The 19,226-nt window shown below is 52.1% G+C and overlaps 10 protein-coding genes across 10 annotated transcripts; 5 read left to right on the forward strand and 5 right to left on the reverse strand.

Annotated features, from left to right (window-relative positions):
- Positions 1 to 613: 613 nt before the first annotated feature.
- On the forward strand, positions 614 to 2,484 carry N7510_003833 (serine hydrolase domain-containing protein; the record flags this gene model as incomplete). Its single annotated transcript, XM_056975759.1, has 4 exons — positions 614 to 1,157; positions 1,210 to 1,323; positions 1,373 to 1,634; positions 1,704 to 2,484. 4 exons carry the CDS (start codon positions 614 to 616, stop codon positions 2,482 to 2,484), a joined length of 1,701 nt encoding a protein of 566 aa, XP_056835715.1.
- Positions 2,485 to 3,037: 553 nt separating this feature from the next.
- On the forward strand, positions 3,038 to 3,925 carry N7510_003834 (uncharacterized protein; the record flags this gene model as incomplete). Its single annotated transcript, XM_056975760.1, has 1 exon — positions 3,038 to 3,925. The coding sequence occupies one exon, from the start codon at positions 3,038 to 3,040 to the stop codon at positions 3,923 to 3,925; it is 888 nt and encodes a 295-aa protein (XP_056835716.1).
- Positions 3,926 to 4,398: 473 nt separating this feature from the next.
- N7510_003835 (uncharacterized protein) lies at positions 4,399 to 4,785 on the forward strand (the record flags this gene model as incomplete). The annotated part of the gene is made up of 1 exon (XM_056975761.1): positions 4,399 to 4,785. One exon carries the CDS (start codon positions 4,399 to 4,401, stop codon positions 4,783 to 4,785), a length of 387 nt encoding a protein of 128 aa, XP_056835717.1.
- A 464-nt stretch (positions 4,786 to 5,249) lies between these two features.
- Positions 5,250 to 6,546, forward strand: N7510_003836 (zinc-dependent alcohol dehydrogenase; the record flags this gene model as incomplete). Its single annotated transcript, XM_056975762.1, has 4 exons — positions 5,250 to 5,400; positions 5,491 to 5,864; positions 5,919 to 5,997; positions 6,062 to 6,546. 4 exons carry the CDS (start codon positions 5,250 to 5,252, stop codon positions 6,544 to 6,546), a joined length of 1,089 nt encoding a protein of 362 aa, XP_056835718.1.
- Positions 6,547 to 7,472: 926 nt separating this feature from the next.
- Positions 7,473 to 8,219, reverse strand: N7510_003837 (putative C6 transcription factor; the record flags this gene model as incomplete). The annotated part of the gene is made up of 1 exon (XM_056975763.1): positions 7,473 to 8,219. The coding sequence occupies one exon, from the start codon at positions 8,217 to 8,219 to the stop codon at positions 7,473 to 7,475; it is 747 nt and encodes a 248-aa protein (XP_056835719.1).
- Positions 8,220 to 8,531: 312 nt separating this feature from the next.
- Positions 8,532 to 9,681, reverse strand: N7510_003838 (MBL fold metallo-hydrolase; the record flags this gene model as incomplete). Its single annotated transcript, XM_056975764.1, has 3 exons — positions 8,532 to 8,821; positions 8,869 to 9,379; positions 9,454 to 9,681. 3 exons carry the CDS (start codon positions 9,679 to 9,681, stop codon positions 8,532 to 8,534), a joined length of 1,029 nt encoding a protein of 342 aa, XP_056835720.1.
- Positions 9,682 to 10,382: 701 nt separating this feature from the next.
- N7510_003839 (uncharacterized protein) lies at positions 10,383 to 11,402 on the reverse strand (the record flags this gene model as incomplete). Its single annotated transcript, XM_056975765.1, has 1 exon — positions 10,383 to 11,402. The coding sequence occupies one exon, from the start codon at positions 11,400 to 11,402 to the stop codon at positions 10,383 to 10,385; it is 1,020 nt and encodes a 339-aa protein (XP_056835721.1).
- Positions 11,403 to 12,312: 910 nt separating this feature from the next.
- On the forward strand, positions 12,313 to 12,960 carry N7510_003840 (DUF967 domain protein; the record flags this gene model as incomplete). Its single annotated transcript, XM_056975766.1, has 2 exons — positions 12,313 to 12,348; positions 12,406 to 12,960. 2 exons carry the CDS (start codon positions 12,313 to 12,315, stop codon positions 12,958 to 12,960), a joined length of 591 nt encoding a protein of 196 aa, XP_056835722.1.
- Positions 12,961 to 13,185: 225 nt separating this feature from the next.
- bipA (Hsp70 family ATPase KAR2) lies at positions 13,186 to 15,324 on the reverse strand (the record flags this gene model as incomplete). The annotated part of the gene is made up of 3 exons (XM_056975767.1): positions 13,186 to 14,869; positions 14,927 to 15,091; positions 15,146 to 15,324. The coding sequence occupies 3 exons, from the start codon at positions 15,322 to 15,324 to the stop codon at positions 13,186 to 13,188; spliced, it is 2,028 nt and encodes a 675-aa protein (XP_056835723.1).
- A 634-nt stretch (positions 15,325 to 15,958) lies between these two features.
- N7510_003842 (putative translation elongation factor EF-1 subunit) lies at positions 15,959 to 18,823 on the reverse strand (the record flags this gene model as incomplete). Its single annotated transcript, XM_056975768.1, has 4 exons — positions 15,959 to 17,166; positions 17,218 to 18,197; positions 18,294 to 18,468; positions 18,589 to 18,823. 4 exons carry the CDS (start codon positions 18,821 to 18,823, stop codon positions 15,959 to 15,961), a joined length of 2,598 nt encoding a protein of 865 aa, XP_056835724.1.
- Positions 18,824 to 19,226: the final 403 nt, after the last annotated feature.

A 19,226-nucleotide genomic window follows, 5' to 3' on the forward strand; every position in this document is an offset into this window, starting at 1 on the left:
GTTTGCGAGGGAAAACTAATACTTTAATTCAATAGGGCTAGTTATCGAGCGCTCCCACTGTCTTGCTGGTACAGACAACCTCGGGATGTATGTGATCGCCACGGGGATCAACGTCTGTGTTACGGAGCGCCCCAAGAATCAATATCGTAAGATATGCACCCGCTCAGAGTTGTGTTGGCTCGCTAACTATTTCAAGGAGCTAGGTATGTAGTAAGATGGTGAGCCCCTGAATCAATCAAGAATGACGCGTCGCTTGGTCAAGGAGGGAGCGAACAAAGAAAGTTGTCTACACAAATGCGTTTCTGGGGGTGCAACCTCCACCACGGCGCAAAAAAAAAAGGTTTCCAGAACGCGTTCATCGCCAGAGCATAGCGTAGATGATCATGGATCGTTATTTGTTTCTACATTGAGCTAGCTTAACGTGCAAGCCCTTGATTGAGCCCTGGCATGCTCGAAGCTCCCTCTGTGCGATCCGTGCACGGTTGATGGCAGGAGGTATGGTGTCGTATTCCACGGCTACTTTTATGCTTTGCCCTTAAATACCGTTGTCGGCGCAGACTGTCATTACCTTCACCTCACTCTGACCATCATACAGCGGGTGACCTGCTCCAGCATGGCTCCTCTCTCCATGTACCAGCTGCTGCTGGTGCTCTGCGCGGCTCTCACACATGCCATCAACTTCTGTCCCCTCCTGGGACCTAGTTGGCCTGCTGCCACGGATCTCGCAAATGATCCGGCCGTCAAGTCTGCGCTACAGAGCATCACGACTACTATCCAGAATGCCATCACGGCCGGGAACTTTTCTGGAGATTCTCTGTCCTTGCAGATCTTTGACACCGGTAGTTCGGACCCGTTGCTCTCGCTTTCCTACACGGGAACTGATATGAACACCACCATTGGCGTGAAAAAGGTGGACGAGAATACCGTCTTCCGCATAGGCAGCACCTCCAAGATCTTTACGATGCTCATGCTGCTGATTGAAGACGGATTTGGTTCTCTGAATGATCCCGTTTCGAAGTACATTCCTGAGATTAAGGACGCTGTTGTTGATATGCAGCGGAATTCCACAAAAAGCAATGACGGGATCGACTTTGTCAAGTGGAATGAGGTGACGGTGGGAGAGTTGGCGAGCCATTTGGCGGGTATCCCGAGAGACTGTAGGCGTTGCGCTTTTTCTTTTATCGTGAGAGGGTAATTGACGATTCTCAGATGGCATGCTTGATCTCACCGGAAAGGCTTCTATGGTCGAGGCCCTGGGATTTCCCGTCCTTCCCACAGCTCAGATTTCGCCGTGCGGTGTGCCGAATGTCTGCAGCAGAAAGCGTATGTTAATGGATTACTCGTGTTCAACTCTCACTGACAGTCATAACAGAGTTCTTCAATGGGTTGCTCCAGGGCCATCCCATTTTCCCCACATCGACGACGCCAATCTACTCCAATGCTGCCTTCCAGGTCCTTGGATATGTCGTGGAGGCGCTTTCGGGCGAAAACTTCCAGACAGTCTTGGAGAAGGATATTATCAACCCACTGAAGTTGACTCACACCTTCTACACTACGCCCAGCACCAAACTCGGCGTCATCCCTCGTACACAGGGCGAGTTCTGTTGGAATTTCGCCATGGGCGACGAAATACCGTGAGTAGCTCTCCCTTCACCTCATTAATTGATTCGATCCTGGAATTGAAGATTAACACTAGTGTCCAGTGCCGGCGGCATTCACTCATCCGCAAAGGATATGGCCACCTTGGGCCGCGCCCTTCTCAACAGCAGTCTTCTGCCCGCGGCAATTACCAGACGATGGATGAGGCCACTCGCCCACACCTCATCACTTGACCACGCCGTCGGCGCACCTTGGGAGATCCTATCATTTGGCAACGAGCGACCGATCGACCTGTACACCAAATCCGGTGATATCGGCACCTACTCCTCCATCCTAGCGCTAGACCCAGACCACGGCGTCGGCTTCACAATTCTTGGCGCAGGCGCCAATACGCACGAGTCTCTCGCGCTAGCCGCCGATCTCGTTTCTGCTAGCCTGCTCCCGGCTCTTGAAGCAGCCGCCAAGGACCAGGCCAACTCTCACTTCGCAGGGACATACGCCCTGTCTACTCTCAACTCCTCTATCACAATCATCACTGATGACGGACCAGGTCTTGTCGTCTCGAGCTGGATCAACAATGGAACGAATATGTTCACCAGCTACATGGCCCTGAGCGGGATCACCGATCCCTCGCAGCTCAGCATCCGTCTGTATCCGACTAGCCTCACGAGTCCGGGACAGATTTCTTTCCGAGCTGTTATCCCTCCGCAGTTGAGGGCTGGCATTGGGCCATTCACCTCGTCTTGCATTTCCTGGGTGCTCGTTGACGGCTCGGTGTACGGTAATGTGGGCATCGATGAGTTCCTCTTCAATGTGGATAAGAATGGCGATGCGGTTAGCATTTCGCCGAGAGTGTTGCGGACCTCTTATCCAAAGACTTCTTGATTAGCTAGCTGTTTGTCCCTGCAGATAGTACAGTGCCTCTTATCATGAATTACACGATGCAGTTTTTTCTCCAATTGCTCACAATGACATAGCCTGCATCGCCGAGGAACGGAGAACCAAATTATCATCTCAGCAAAGCGAGAGCGAAAGCTGGATTCATTTGGATAGACCTAGTTTTCAAAATTGTGTTAAAGTGTGGCTATTCGCAGGCATGAATTATTTAGGATCACCAAGCACATCCCCATGCTCGAAAAAGACGTTCGTTGACTAGATACTGTAAACACATTCGATCTTTGACAGCTTCTCCAACTCAAGAACATCGTCGAGTAAGTCCCCGATATGATACTGTGAGTAACTAACAGCGGGGCAAAAGTAGCGGGGAAAATAGAGAAACCGAGGTAAACCTTCGACGATCACAAGAGCAGAATTTGTTTGGCCTCGGACCATCTCTCCCAAGTTTACTTCCTAAATTGTCGCTGGATCGACCACACGGTACAGCAAGATTTACAAGATTCTGCAAGACACCATCTCAATCACGGGTATACTCACAGAAATGGAACCAACAGCACTAAAATCATTGCTCTACAATACATCACCAGACGGGAAAATTGCCTATATCACTCTAAATAGGCCAAAGCAACACAACGCCATTGACCAGCACATGCCCCTCGAGATACGCGCAGCAGTCCGGACCGCCAATGCAAATCCTAATGTTCACTGTATTGTACTCAAGGGCAGCGGTCGTGGCTTCTGTGGTGGGTATGACCTCGACATTTACGCCACAAGCGCTCAGCGCGGACAGACAGCGGGCAGCCAGGACCTCAGTAGGGGCTATGAACCGTTTCTAGATTATATATCGATGAAAGAATGCACGGACTGCTATTCTGAACTGTTTCACAGTTACAAACCAACAATCGCGCAAGTCCATGGAGCAGCTGTCGCGGGAGGAAGTGACATTGCCCTGTGCTGCGATCTTGTTGTCATGGCGGAAGACGCGAGGATCGGCTATCCTCCAAGCAGAGTGTGGGGTTGTCCAACGACTGCAATGTGGGCTTATCGTATTGGAGCGGAAAAGGCCAAAAGGATGCTCTTCACGGGTGATCTCATTAGTGGCTCCGAGGCTGCGGCCATGGGGCTTGTTCTCAAAGCTGTGCCACACGCGCAGCTGGAGGAGACGGTTAATCTTCTCACAGAGAGGATCAAGAGTGTTCCCATCAATCAACTGTGGATGCAAAAGCAAGTCATCAACAGTACGATTGAAGAAGCTATTGGCTCGAGTCAAAGGCTCGCGACTATCTTTGACGGTATCACGAGAAACTCGCCAGAGGGCGTCAATTTTCAGCAGCTTGCCCAGCGAGAAGGATTTAAAGCGGCAGTATCAGCCAGGGACAACCCGGGAAGAACTGAGGAATACAGAAAAAAGTGGAAGAGTGTGCTGTAGCCTAGCTGAGAACGATGGAGAAAGATGTACGTTGTAACATGTGTCGTGTACAGCCATACTTGTGCTTCATTGTTACGATGATGGCATATGGCCAGGGCGCCTGGTATTGAAGAAACATCAAGTATCGCTGGCTGGCCCAACTTGGGGGCCGGGCATACTGTAAACATTCGCGGGGCTGAAACTAGTCGTAATACTTGTGTTTTGATTGTCAAAAACAAGGCGGGGCTGAGTTACTTGGACACGACTACGGAATATGGGCTAAAATGGACAGAGTCATGTACTCACCCCTGGATTATAGCTCATTGATGGTCTTCAATCCTTTAGCCCATCCATTCGTCCTCTCCAGATCATTTGACGACCACTATTTATTCGAGAGGCGGCCTTTCCGCTCCATTCGTCTACCACCACCCTCGGATACGAGAGTTTAATCCACGTCAGATTCCAACTCGAAGCCTTAAACAAGCCTGCGAACCATGTCAACCACTAAGAAAATATCCGCTCAAGAATTCAAACGATGGCTTGATGCCGCCTTCATTGGCAGCCCCGCTGACGCACGTTCTCACTGCGAGCAAACAATGAGCCCGAACTACCTCCGTTTCCAAGCTGGCGGTGACAGAACCGATTTCGAGCGCGCTGTAGAGAAAGTCGCATTCTTTCGGGCGAACAGCACGAAGTGGGAGAGTAGAGTGTATTTCTTCTCGCAGGATGAGAATAAGATTGCTGCGCGACTGGTTTGCAATATTGCCATTGGGGATCAGCCAGAAAAGTGCATGGAGTTGATGTTTATGGCAGAACTCGATGATAAGGGTCGGTTCGAGTCGGTCTGGGAACAGTCTGCTGAGTATTCAGGAGTGATTTAGGAGAGAAATAGGACCTAAGTCTGTAGGACATTGCCTACTTGAATTTTATATGATTCATCGTCCGATCTCTGGGCTCTAATTCTAGCTAGGGTAAATTTGCTTCAAGGAGAAGCCGATAGATGCACGTTGGTTATATGACCACTAATTAAGCCATAGAAGCAAAACAGCTCGACTTAGGAACGCCGATGCAGTGGTAAGATGGGGTCTACTTATTAAATGATCTGCCCCCACTGACCCCACACGGAGAAATAGCTCGGAGAATCTGGCAACAGTCCAATCGTGGTTTGTAGACATTGATCACCAGATACACATCCCACGCGCCCCTCGCGATCTGGTTGCGTTCTAGACTGGCTGGCCAGTAATCTTGGAATATAAATAACCCCTCTTTGACCACCCTTACTCTGCTAGACATCATCTCACATATAAACATTTCAATCTCCAATATCACAACCACAACTACAAAAATGGCTAGCACTGGCATCCCCAAAACACAAACCGTCGCTCTTGTTCGAGACCTAGGCGGGACGGTTGAGTTCCAGACTGACTACCCCGTTCCCACGCCGGGAACAAATGAAGTCCTAGCCAAAGTGCTATATACCGGAGTCTGCCAGAGCGGTTTGTTCCTCCCTCTCCATCCAAGTCAACTACTAAATCAAAGTCTCACACGCACATATACAATATTTGCTAACCTTTGAATTAAAAAAGACCTCCACACCAAAGCCGGTACAGCCGCCGGACCCGACGGCAATCCGATAACAAAAATCAAGCTCCCGCACGTCGGCGGCCACGAAGGAATCGGAGAGATCGTCGCGCTAGGTCCAGACATTACACACAGCCACGGGTTGAAAGTCGGCGGACTAGTGGGGATCCGGTTTTCGAGTCGCATCTGTCGGCGGTGCGAGTTTTGTCTTGCGGGTACGGAGCAGTACTGTGTTAAGAGTACCAACCATCTCCACCATGAGGATGGCAGCTTTCAGCAGTATATTGCCCTCGATGCGGACTATTTAACAGTTCTCCCGGATGATGTGGACCCAAAGGTTATGGGGCCGGTGCTTTGTGCGGGACTGACAGCTTATAAGGTATGGTTCTTCTTTTGACCTTGAGAAGGTGAATGGATGCTCATGAGGGAATAGGCGGTTTTGAATACCAATATCCGTCCGGGGAACTGGTTGGTTGTTGTTGGTGCGGGAGGTGGTCTTGGACATTTGGCAGGTATGTGTTTCGTGTTTCTCTGATGATGCAAAGTGTGTGATTCAAGTGTCTGACATATGGACAGTTCAATACGCGAAGGCACAAGGCGCATTGGTCATCGGCGTGGACACCGGCCCCGGAAAACGAGACTTCGTCCTTGGCATGGGCGCCCAGGAATTCATCGACTTTGCAACCGAGGACCCGATCAAAAAAGTACACGCCATCACAGGACTAGGCGCACACGCCGTAGTTGTGACGGCCGGCAATGCAAAAGCCTTTGCACACGCATGTGAGATGCTGCGGGTCGGAGGAACATTGAGTTGCGTGGGTATTCCCCCCGGAAGCCCATGCCTCGAGACGCCTATCTGCACGATCGTCATCAAGGGCCTGAGGATCACCGGGAATCTTGTTGGTTCGTTGAAGGAATGCATGGAGGCAGTGGACTTGGTGCGTCGGGGTGTGGTCAAGCCGGTTATCAAAGTCCGGCCATTTAAGGATTTACCCAAGGTTTATGAAGAGATGGAGAAGGGTGATATTGCTGGTAGGATTGTGCTCCAGGTTGCAGAGTGATGTGATATGTCACAGGATAGGCTGTAACGGCCAGCTCGAGTCTTTTTCAGTCAATACACACTGTTCATCAAGGTTCTCCGTGATTCTGTATGCTGCGAATCTCGGCTGCTTGCGGTATACACCCCCTGAGATCGACAACTGTATCGCAGAGCCCAACAGACAATAAACGAGCTGGAGCCATGACAAGAGCTTCGGCAGTCTTATTCCGGAGAATAGATTTCAGCACAGAGTCCTGCTCCAGAAAAGGTAGAAGTTTCTGGTACAATGCATGCAAAAAATCCTGTGGTCCCAACTCGAATCCATGATACGGCCCACTGGTGGAAGTGAACAGAACAGTATCTGCAAGGGAATTTGCAACTTCGAAGCATTTAAGTAACTACATGGAGAATGTTAGCCGAGAGCACAAAGGAAAAATGAGCAAGAAACTCCACCTGGTCCCTTCCTAGAGGAAGTAAATCTGCCTCAGAAAACCCGCGCAATGACTGAAGCAGATCACGACCAACCTGGGAAGGAAAGCCGAACGTCATAACAGCCCTATCTGCAGACGAAGACAGTAGACCCAGAGACAGGGCCTCTTGCCAGAGGATTGTTCGCATCCATTCACGAGTAATGTGATAGTCTGCTGTTCGTGTTGATACACGGTCTGGTACACTCATACACAGTGAGGACAGCTTTGTTTCGGTGTTTGTCAAGTCCGACAGTGCCGTTATTCCAACGCAGGATTTACGCCGGACTGAGATGCTGTCGAATGCGAGAAAAAGCCTGGCTAACTCTAAAAGGCCCTGGACATGAACGTCGGATGACGTACCATGCTCAAGGTGTATCAATGGCAGTGGGTCTTTGTAAGACGGAGCAAGGCCCATATGAAGTGCATATCCCCTTCCAATAAGTTGTTAGCGACAGTATATACGTATTTCAGATAACTCTTACCTCTCGGATACCCAGAGCAACGGGAAGACTAGGTTGCAATTCGCAATCAGTGGCCCATCCAGTCCCGCTACATTGGTCTGCCTTTCGTCCAAGCCCAGAATCTGAGCTCGAGCGATCCCCTCTTGAATAAACATCATCGCCTTGTTTGGCTGGTTGACCTTTGCATAATAGACATGCAAGAAAAAGGAGACTAAAATGCTGCTAATATCAAGGTGTTGCTCGTTTTGTGAGTTTTCGTGTTCGCGCATCCAGAGGCAAGCTTGTGCCAGCACAGCACCGTCCACGGCTCGGTCCCCGTCGACAAATTGGGGGAGCTGCAGTTGCGCCATTGTGGCTGCGCAGAGTGCCGTTGCAAGACATGATGTGCTTCCAGACTTTTTATCCGGTTCTATGTCGACAAGCCTTTGCAGCAGGGCATCAGCATTGACGACAGGCCATACACTGTAGGAGTGCTGCTGGTACAGACGCACGACCGAGGCGAGGACCTCCTTGGAAATGAGCGGAGGAATACCCTGTGTCCCTATATTGCAGGAACTCTCCCGAACATCCTCTGCAGCAGCAGGCTGGATTTCTTGCTGATGACTGCCGGCCGGGCTGCGCCCCTTAGGCCCCCGTTTGCGCGCCGGTCTCAAATATGTACATGGTACGCGTTTGATGGCGCTGCTGCAGGAGTCACAGGGCCAGGAGCCACTGCATTTTATTTTGCGGGCGATACAGATGTCGCAGGCTCGTTTGGGGGGCATATGTGGTGGGACGGTGGGATGTGGAGGGGAAGTCGGCAGGTTTGCCGATCTATGACATGGAGTACTATCCGGGAAGTGGGTCAGCGTGTTAAGGCTAAGTTCAGTTGTATCCAACGAAGCTATCCTCAAGCCATCGAGAAGGCCATGGAGGAGAGCGAACTGATGGCTAGCTAAATGGCTAGGAATATGACTTGATGGAATGAAGACACTGCATTCTTAGCTATAGAATATCTTCAATGGAGGTAACACCACCGTTATCCACCAGCGCCCAAAACGATGGACAGTTGCGAGATCGTTGTCTCAAAGTCTCCATCAAAGCGTATAGTGCGTCCCAGCAAAGATTGGGACCAAACGCGATCCGAGCTCTTGGCTGATTAGATTTTTGAACTTCCATCCCGTGCAGTGACCAGGCATCAAAAGCTTTGGGTCGAGGGCCTTCAAGTCATCCATTGATTTCTTGCGTTTCTCAGGATCCGCATCTGCCAGATGGTATCCGCCCACGATGCTGTATAACGGCGCGCCGTTCCCCAGCTCCTTCGCATGCCGCGCAACATTAACCACGCCCGCATGGCTGCAGCCGGTGAAAACGACAAGCCCTTTGCCTTCGCCTCGTTAGAACGAAATATATGAAGAGGGAACTGACACTGACCTTTCAGGTTGCACATCACCAGTCTCTCGTCTGTGATTGCCATATCAGTCACCCATTCTTTGGTCTCAGGCATGAACCGGACGGCTCTTTGCATTCCGGTTTCATAATCCGTCACACGTGGGATCTCGCCAGATACAAGGAAGGTGCCGTCTAGAATACTGTGAACCTTGTCGCTTTTCACTAGCACAGCGCCGGCGGCCTCTATCGCATTGAAACTCGGGTCTGCCTCTAGAGAAATGATACCTCCCGTTGGGCTCTTTACGCCGCGATATGCCGGCCGATCGGGATGCAGGTCAACGACAACCTTAGGCTTGGAAGGCGCTTTCTGACCATTAATAATGGATATGGCCTTCAGCATGCCTCCTGAGTGATCACGGTGCCAGTGAGACAAGTGAATGTGCTCGATCGCGCCTGCGTCCAGACCTAGTCGAGTGCAGTTACGCTCCCATACATCCTCTTCTGGGCCAGTGTCGAACAGTAGTGTGTGTGTAGATTCACCCTTTGTCACGGTCTATCGGTGATCGACGGTCAGAGCGGTCGGAACAGTACATTGTCTGCACGGTTCTATCAGAAGTGTATGCTCACCACGACAGCCGAGAAGCCCAAAGCGCCACAGCATATCTGGCTCATTTTAAGTTCTTCAGAAGCCCCGCCACGGGATTCTGGGTCTGGGATCGGAACAGTTTTGATTCCTCCCAAAGAGCCCTTATGCTGGACCAGAGCATTAGGGCTGTGGGAGAACTGGTCAACCTCGTCATTGACGACGACCTGAATTTCTAACGAGTCCACCTCTTGTAGGTTGTAAGCAGGCATTATGTCAGCGTTATTTCAAATTAAGCTACTGGCATTCCAGAGAAGGGAGGAACGATCAGGATTATGGGATTAGCCACGGTGTACATATAGCCCGCTGAGATAGCTTAGTCGTGAAATGTCAGGAGAGGCCGCGTCATCCATTTGTAAAGTTTACGGTCCTTTGCCTGAGTCGGGCGGCGTCATCCATTCACGGAACTTTGTGGCAAAGCTAGGCTGACAGCTGCGGAAACTCAAGCTCCGTACCAGCCCCGTACCTCTTTTTTCTAGCAATTCGCAAGCTGCGCTTACATTCGTCCATTCTCCACTTGCCTTACCGCCATTTCGTTGACTTCCACCTTGAATTTAAATGTTGATGTTATTTTAGCGTACAGTAACTGGCTCTCCAGATGAGTCGATTGCTGTTCCCCCTCTCTCGGCATTGTCACTCTTTAAAGTGACACTCTCGTACGGCCCCATGCAGTTCTCCTTCTGTCGTAGCCTCCGAAAGCTAAGATTGCAGAACTGTTCGAATGACATGAAACACTCAAAGGCACAAGCCATCGAGAAGGCCATAGAGGAGAACGAACTGACGGCTGGCTAAATGACTAGGAATATGACTTGACGGAACAAAGAGCATGCATTCTTAGCTCTAAAATATCATCAATGGAGGCAATACCGCCGTTATCCATCTGTTCCCAGAAAGATTGACATCGCCTATAACTCTATGCTTGCGAGATAGTGGTCTCAAAGTCTTCCGGCTCTCGGCCTAGCAATTCGCGCAGCAATGGGGACGCGACACTGGCCTCGCCTCGACGGAATGCTTCAAATGAAGTTGCCCAGGGTTTGGAGTAGTCTACTCCACGATAAGTGAAATTTGGCGGCAACTGAGGCTGCCGTGCAAACTCGTCATCCGAGACCTGACGGATTCTTACCGGCTTTTTTGCGATTTTGGCCAGAATATCCACGGTTTCCTTAAGGGTCCAGGTCCGAGAGCCCGAAAGTAGAATCGTGGAATTACGGAACTGGAACTCCTTTGGCTCTTTGGCAAAGATTCTCAGAAGCTCCGCTGTTCCCTCGCCCAGTTCTTCCCGCTTGACCCAGGCAATCCCAGGTCCAGAGCCGTCGTGTGGAATCTTGATCTCATCGACGGGATTACGGGGATCAAAAAAGGCTGTATAGAGGGGGTACGACTCAGAGTAAAGGCCTTCGCGTACAATTGTGTAGGCGAATCCGGGATGCTCTTGCCTGCACTCTTCAAGATACTTTTCGGTATCTAAATGGGCACGCATTACATGCGCCACAGTTTCTTTCTTGGCTTCACTGCCAGAAAACCCGGCGAAGCCCAGGGACCCGTAGAAAATGTACTTTACTCCACTGCGAAGAGCAAAATTGATTGCCGCTCTGTGACGCTGTAAATTCTCAAGGTTAATTGTCGTCTCTCCGATACAGGGCATCCTCCTGAAAAACCAAAGACTCACCTCGGCTCGGTGCTCAAATTCGACCGAGGGATACGAGATCAAGAATAGTGTTTTGATGTCATCAAAGGCATGCTCGAGCGATTGGTCATCGTCATAATTAGCCTGGCGAACAGTTGCTCCAGCAGCAGCGGCCAATTTCAAGTTGGCGGGATTCCGAGCGACAAACACGAGGTCTTTGGCGGGAAAACGAGGAAGAAGGTGCTTGACAGTGCTACCTCCAATGCCCCCCGAGGCAGGAAAGACGCCGATTGTGTGGCTGGCCATCATAATACAAGAGATAGATGATAGTATGAACAAAATATTTGCTGGGACAAGGTAGGTTGTTTTAAAGCATAGATTTCAAGCTCCTACCCTCTCTCGTTTTTAAATGCTCTGGTCATCGGAGAGTTTTTATGACGAAAGGAATTAAGCATCCAGAAAAAGTGGGGATTGGGAAAATCGCCGCATAGACGTGATACCCACATCATGGACCGACCATTGAGACACGGGTCTAAATGTCTCCGAAGCGGCCGCTTTGGTTACTGAGCGATGTCTTGTATTTTCTAATTGGACCAAATATGCGGGAATCTAGAACTGTCAATGTGGCTCGTCTGTGATTTGTCTCAGAGTGAGCACTGCTCCGACTCTTAACCCGAAATCTATCTCGTACAATCATTCGACTCGTGACTTGCTTCGACTGCGACCTCTGTCAAACTACCTGGTTTTTCTCGTAATCCTCACAAGTCAATTATCAAAGGTAGAGTAAATGTGAAGGTCTGACCCTAATGAGAATGGCATCTCACGTCACCTCTAATCATCTGTTCTGAGCAGCCCTGAGCGCTGTGGCCACATAGTTGGGCGAACATATAGTAGCAATGACCTTTTCGACAAGATATGAAGAATAATATTCATACCATAAATATTTATGAAGGTCCACAGAAAGGTTTATTTTCCGCTTATCGTTCGGGCTTTTTTCATTTCTGCTTATTGTTCGGGCCGAGTGGGCTTGAGGGAAGGTCCACGCCGTTGATAAATGCGGAACGACGTCACCGGTGAGCATTTCTGTCCCGCCTCCACATTATCACCATCTTACTTAAATCATCCTTCATCTCCAGTTTCTTTTCTTTTACTGTCCTCCTATAACGCACGGCAGCCTTTCCGCACGCACGCACCCACTCACACACACACACACACAATGGCCGAAAAACCTCTCTCCGTGCCCAGCACGGATGTAAGAACCCTATTCTCCTCCCTCGAAACCTACAATATACTAACAACCAAATAACAGGCTGAAATCCTTATCTCCCAAGAAACCAGCCCCGAGCAAACCTTTGCCACCTTCACAACGTCCACAGCCTGGGCACTCGGCACAGCCCTCCGCAACAGAATCCTCTCCCTCCCCAAAACCCAACGCAAACCCGCCTTAATCTCCATCGCATTGGCAACGGCGACACCAAGCTCCGGACCACTGCACGTGATATTCCAGTGCGCAACAGAGAGTGGCACGATCCCAGACAATGAGAACTGGGTGCGCCGGAAACGGAACACCGTGCTGCGGTGGGGCGTGTCGAGCTGGGCGATGCGGATGAAGATGGTTGGCGGGTTGGGCGCGGGTGCGAGTGCGGCGGAGGTCGAAGAGGCGTTTGTGAATAAGTACGCGCTGGCTAGTGCTAATGGCGGTGCTGTTGCTGATGAGTATGCTATCCATGGGGGTGGGTATCCGGTTAGAGTGCGTGGGGTGGAGGGTGTTGTTGCTGTCGTCGTTGTTTCCGGGTTGAAGCAGGAGGATGATCACCAGGTTGTAGCGGAGACGGTTAGGGAGGTTGTTGCACAGGGGTGTTAGGGATGGTTTGTCTGCTCTATGGGGATAGTGTAAGGAATTACGGGAGATAGTTATAGAGAAAAAGAATATAGTGGAATGCAGAGGTATCATTGGTATTCCTCGAGCCGGTGAAGGCTCCCTCACGCGACGGGATTAAACAGCCCGCGCGGATTGACTAACACACAAAAAAACAAAACTAAGGAAGAAGAGGAAAGAACTCCAGGGATAATGCCACGAAAGATAATTTTACAGTTCGTCATGCTCCAGCGGCTCGTCGTCGTCCTCCGGGGGAGCACCAGAGCCATACAGCTTGCTGGTGATCGGGTAGGCGACGCTGGAGAGCTTCTCCTTCTGCTCCTCGAAGTCCTCGGTGGTGGCAGTGATGGCGTTGTCCTCGAGCCAGTCGGTGACCTCCTTGACGGCATCGAGGATAGCCTGCTTGTCATCCTCATCGATCTGGCCGCCGAGGCCACTCTCATCGTTGGCCTGGTTCTTCAGGCTGAAGGCATAGTTCTCCAGTCCGTTGCGGGCCTCGATCTTCTCCTTCATGGCCTTGTCTTCCTCGGCAAACTCCTCGGCTTCCTGGACCATGCGCTCGATCTCCTCCGCGCTGAGACGGCCCTTGTCGTTGGTAATCGTCACGGACTCCTCCTTGCCAGTGCCCTTGTCGCTGGCGCTGACCTTGAGGATACCATTGGCGTCGAGGTCGAACGACACCTCGATCTGTGGAACACCACGCGGGGCCGCGGGGATATCGTTCAGCTCGAACTTGCCGAGCAGGTTGTTGTCCTTGGTCATCGACCGCTCGCCCTCGAACACTTGGATCAAGACCGTGGGCTGGTTGTCAGCCGCAGTCGAGAAGATCTGCGACTTGCGGGTAGGGATGACAGTGTTGCGGGGAATGAGCTTGGTCATCACACCACCAGTGGTCTCAATACCCAGAGTCAGGGGATTGACATCCATAAGGACGACCCCGGTCGTGCTGTCATCGCCGGCGAGGACACCACCCTGAACGGCGGCACCGAAAGCGACAGCCTCATCGGGGTTGATACCCTTGCTAGCCTTCTTGCCACCGAAGAACTCCTCTAGAAGAGCCTGGACCTTGGGGATGCGAGTGGAACCACCAACAAGAACGATGTCGTCAACCTCACTCTTCTTGACCTTGGCGTCCTTGAGAACCTGCTCGACAGGCTTCATAGTCTTCTTGAACAGATCCATGTTCAGCTCCTCGAACTTGGCGCGAGTCAGGGTCTCGGAGAAATCGTTGCCGTTGTGGAAGGCCTCGATCTCAATGCGAGTGGACATCTGCGAAGACAGCGTGCGCTTGGCCTTTTCGACCTCACGCTTCAGCTTACCCATGGACTTGGCGTCCTTGGAGACATCGACATTGTTCTTCTTGTTGTACTGCTTCACGAAGTAGTCCATCACACGGTGGTCGAAATCCTCACCACCAAGGTGGGTGTCACCAGCGGTAGCCAGAACCTCGAAGACACCGTCCTCAATAGACAGGAGAGAGACATCGAAGGTACCACCACCCAGATCGTAGACGATGACCTGGCGCTCACGGTCGCCCTCGCCCATCTTATCCAGACCATAGGCGATAGCGGCGGCGGTAGGTTCATTGACCACACGAAGAACGTTGAGGCCGGCAATGGTACCGGCATCCTTGGTGGCCTGTCGCTGGGCGTCGTTGAAGTAGGCGGGGACGGTGACAACGGCGTGGGTGACCGTCTTGCCCAGGTAACTCTCGGCGATTTCCTTCATCTTGCCCAGGACCATGGCCGAGACTTCCTCGGGAGTCAGGGTCTTGGGAGAGTTGTTGACGTCGACCTTAACATTAGGCTTGCCATCCTTGTTGACAACCTTGAAGGGGAACGTCTTAGCGTCTTTCTGGACATCCTTGTCATCGAACTTGCGACCAATCAAACGCCTGAAATGTTTTGTTAGAAACTTCGAACCCAAGTTGTTCTACCCAGACCACACTTACTTGATGTCAAAGATTGTCCGGTGGGGGTTCGCAGCGTATTGGTTCTTCGCGGCATCACCGACGAGGCGCTCCTCATCTGTGAAAGCGACATATGACGGGGTAATGCGGTTTCCTTGGTCGTTGACCAGAATCTCGACCTTGCCATTTTGCATCACACCGACGCAACTGCATACGAGTTAGCGAGGATATTCAGAGCAGCCCGGCAAAAGAGACACATACGAATAGGTAGTTCCCAAGTCAATACCGATAACAGATCCATATTCCTCTTGCTCGGAGACCTCGGCGTTGGCCGGGGTGCCGAAGAAGGCCAGCGGTGCAATGAGCACCAGAAGAAGGTAGAAGACGGTGGTCCAGGTGAAGGACGAGGACGCACCGGCGCGGGGTGATAGGCGCGGCATTATGAATGATTTTTTTTTTAGTCTGATACTTCCAAGAGAAGAGAAACACAGACAAAAGCTGTCTCAAGCTCCAAGTCTCGCGCGCGGCCCAACCGTGAAGAGGCGCAAACAAAGAGAGGAAGTAAGTCTGACCCTGGCTCTAAAGCAAGAGGAAGGACGAGAGACGGCACCCGATGGCGGAGGGGGTGGGAGGGAAGGGAATTGGGTGAAGAGGGAAGGGATGAGTTGCGGAGGAGAAGAAGTTCAGGGAGGCAAATCAATACTCTTGTACTGACGAAAAGCACACGATGTCCTCTTCAGCGGGAAAGGTCACTCCTCGGCTCCTGATTGGTGGAAAGGGGTTCGGCGAGGGTGACTCAGCCAGGCTTAGTCAGGTTCCACCTAAAGGGGACTAGGGCAGGATTAAACCCAGGGACCAGCTGCAAGGCCCGCCAATCACAGCCAGGGGGCCGGCCGATCGAATTTGCTAGAAACAACAGGGCGATTAAGCGGCCACGTAGTATACTTGGGAGTATACGACACGTCGAGTATGGTTACACTATCTCCTAGACGAACGATAAGAATAGATAGATCGACGTGTCCTGTTCTATTCCGGGTTGCGGCGGAGTAGGGATCAACAGACTCTATGTAGGCATTATTCTAACAACCCAGCCGCCACCGTCGAACCACCGGCCCGAAGCACGATGCGCGTTGGTGCTTCCAACGGCACAGCCTGGTCCATCTCGACCACCACGCGGGCCACAGTGCCAGGGCCAACGATCTTCGGCCGCTTCTTCAGAGCAGCCCCGGAGGACTTATCGAGAGCTGCCACCAGCTTGCTGATACGGCCGGGAACATGAAGCCGGCCGCGGTGCACATCCACCATCATAGGCATCAGGTGTTCGAAGGCGAGCACCTTTGCGGTGAAGGTGGTGATGGTGGCGATAGGTGCGGACGCCCGACACACAACGTCACCGGAGCGCAAATGGATCGGGTCGATGTTCGCCACGTTCAAGACGACATTCTGGCCCGCGACAGCCCAGTCGCTCGGCTCGCTGTCTACCTCGATGCTGCGGATCGTGGCCGTCTCGCCGCTGGGCATCGTGAGGATTTGGTCGCCCATCTGTAAACTACCCGCGTCGAGGCGCCCGGAGATGGAGAGAGGGTTCTGCACGCCACCTCGGAAGACGTCGCCAATGGTCATGCGTAGTGGCTTGTCGAGTGCATGCGTGTAGGGCTCGGACGTCTCCAGCTCCTCGATCAATGTCGGGCCCGTATACCACGAGGCGTGCGGGTCGTCGCTCCGCCGGCTGATGTTATCGCCCTGGACACCAGAGCAGGGCACGAACGAGATGTTCTTAGCTTGAAACCCGGCAGTCGTCAAGAACGAGGAGATCTGCTGCTCAATCTCCTCAAAGCGGCCCTTGTCCCACTGGACGGTGTCCATCTTGTTCACTGCAACAACGATCTTTTGAACGCCCATGCTGCGCACGAGCAAGGCATGCTCCTTAGTCTGGCCTTTCAAGCCCGACTCGAATTTGCCCACGCTCGAGTCGATCACCAGCACCGCAAAGTCGGCTTGACTGGCGCCTGCGATCATGTTTGGCACAAAGTCGCGGTGGCCTGGGGCATCAACAATCGTAAAGGCTGTGCGGTCCGTCTCGAACTTATTGGTGGCAATATCAATCGTGACGCCTCGTGCTCGCTCTTCCGAGCCCTGATCCAACACCCACGCGAGGGCAAAAGAACCCTTTCCGATTTTCTCGGCCTCGCGTCGATATTTGTCCAACGTTCGTTGATCGATCGCCTTCTGATCCGCCAGTAACCGTCCCATTAGAGTACTCTTTCCAGCGTCGACATGACCTGCAACTCATGAGCAATGATCGAAAACTTTCTGCAGCGCTCAAGACTTACCAATTACCACAAAATTGGCGGACTTCTTCCGAGTAGACTTCTTATACTCCTCCAAGACATCCAGATTCTTACTCTTGATGGTCACTTTTTCCTCGACAGACAAGTTGTTCAAGCCACCAGCTAGATCGCCCTGGGACTTTTTGTTGTCGCCGTTTTTGGATGCCGACGGTTTTGATTTGAATCCTGCGTGATATTCGGCGGCTGTTCCAACCTTGCTGCGAAATGCCAAACCTTTCGCGGTGTTCTGTGCATTCAGAACGACGTCGTCCGGGCTCGGGCCTGCAAAGTCAAAGGGTTCAGCATGGTTTTGTCCGTAGATCCTCAGTAAATCCACGCTGTTCGAGTGCAAGTGGCTGGGCTCAGGCGTTGGAATCGTAGTGGTGCCGACAATGGTGCTGGCAAATGTGGATGGCGAAGCACGAATATCAATCCCTGGCTTCCAGTCTTCTGGCTCCTCTTCAGACGGCAAGTCTGGTTCCTGTACCGGTGGTGGCATGGGTGGTGCAGCAGACTGGCCCTTGTCTGGGGATGTCTTTCGCGCCGGAGACGGCGTTGATAAGCCCGGTTTAGATAAGTGTCGAAGAGCGCCATTTCCTTCCGCGGGGTTCGGTGATTTTGCATTGTTGGCAGCTAGCCTGTCACGGATGGACAAAGGCGTGCCCCGCAGCTCAGGAGATGGCACCTCCGTCTTTTCGAGCTCAGGGGTTGCTCGAGTCACTGCCACTGGCGTCGCACCGTTCTTCTCGCCTTCTTTCTTCTTGCGAGCTGCAGCTAGCGCAGCAAGTTTGGAAACCTTCCCACCACTTTCAGGCGCACCACCCAGCAGCCCGAGGCGTGGGTACAGCGGTTCAACCAGGATATCGGCTTTCCGGTGCGAAGGAACGTTGAGCCAGGGGCAGTCGCGAAAAAAATCGGCCGCAGAGAAATGAGCCGTCGAGGGCAGACAAGGAGCAGGGTATGCCGGCACTGAGAAGGAAGACCTGTTAGAGACATTGCGCAAACTTCGGGAGCGGCGTCAGTTTCGAGTCTTGAGCGAGGAAGGAAATGAGCCGTGTAGCACTGGGTAGTTCACCAACACACCTTTCTTTTCAGTGGTGAATCCATCATCGCTTGCATGCACGTCGTGTCGTCTTCCTTCAACCACCGCCGAACCCAGCCACGACACGCCGACCAAACCACATCCCAGTGAATCAAAGCGCTTACCGGCTGCTGCAGTCGCCTGCTGCTTCTTAATCTCCTTCGCCTTCTTGCCTAATCCCACAACCATTAGCCTGCAGTTACCCAACGAATCGCAAAAGCAAAAACAAACACCTCCACCCCCTCAACCCATAACATCCAGGTCCATAGAAAGAGAGAAAAAAAAAAGCATACCTCGCAAGTAATTCACAGTTTTCGGCACATCATTATAGTAATGCCACAGCGATTCCTGAACCTCCTCTTTAGTCGCAGTCACCGGCGGATTCCCTGTGCGGAGCTGCTGGAGCACATCAGTCGTACACTGCTGCACAAACTCTTGCTCTGCAGGATCGGGCGAGTCGTAGCCATCGTCTTCGTCGTACAGGTCGTCGTCATCGTAGCTGACATCTTTGATGCGATGTCTCGACATTTGCACGGTGGGGCTGATGGAGGGGGTGGAGGGGTCTTCAGTTGAGAGGGAGTGAGGGAGTGTAGGTTAAAGGGGGGGAGAGGGAGGGAGGGAGGTGCAGGGAGAGTCAGGTGAGGAATCAACTCGGGAGAGATGAAGGGGGGGAGAGAGTGTGTGGTCGAGACGATGTTGTCGAGAATCAAGGGCGAGGAGATGGATGTCGTGGGGTGAAGGGAGGCTAACGTCATGCTCCACAATGAACTAGTTATCTCTGGTATTACCCGAGCAATAGTTAAGGAAGCTAGCACTGTGTACATTCCAGGCCGAAATAACAAGCCTCCCTACGTCTATCCGCCTAAGACCATGCCAGAGCCCGTTATGACCGATCATCATCAAGACCGAGAAAGAAAGCAACGCGCACATA

Source organism: Penicillium lagena (genome assembly GCF_028827675.1).
Source record: "Penicillium lagena strain IBT 129212 chromosome Unknown utg000002l_segment0_segment0, whole genome shotgun sequence".
Lineage (NCBI taxonomy): Eukaryota > Fungi > Ascomycota > Eurotiomycetes > Eurotiales > Aspergillaceae > Penicillium > Penicillium lagena.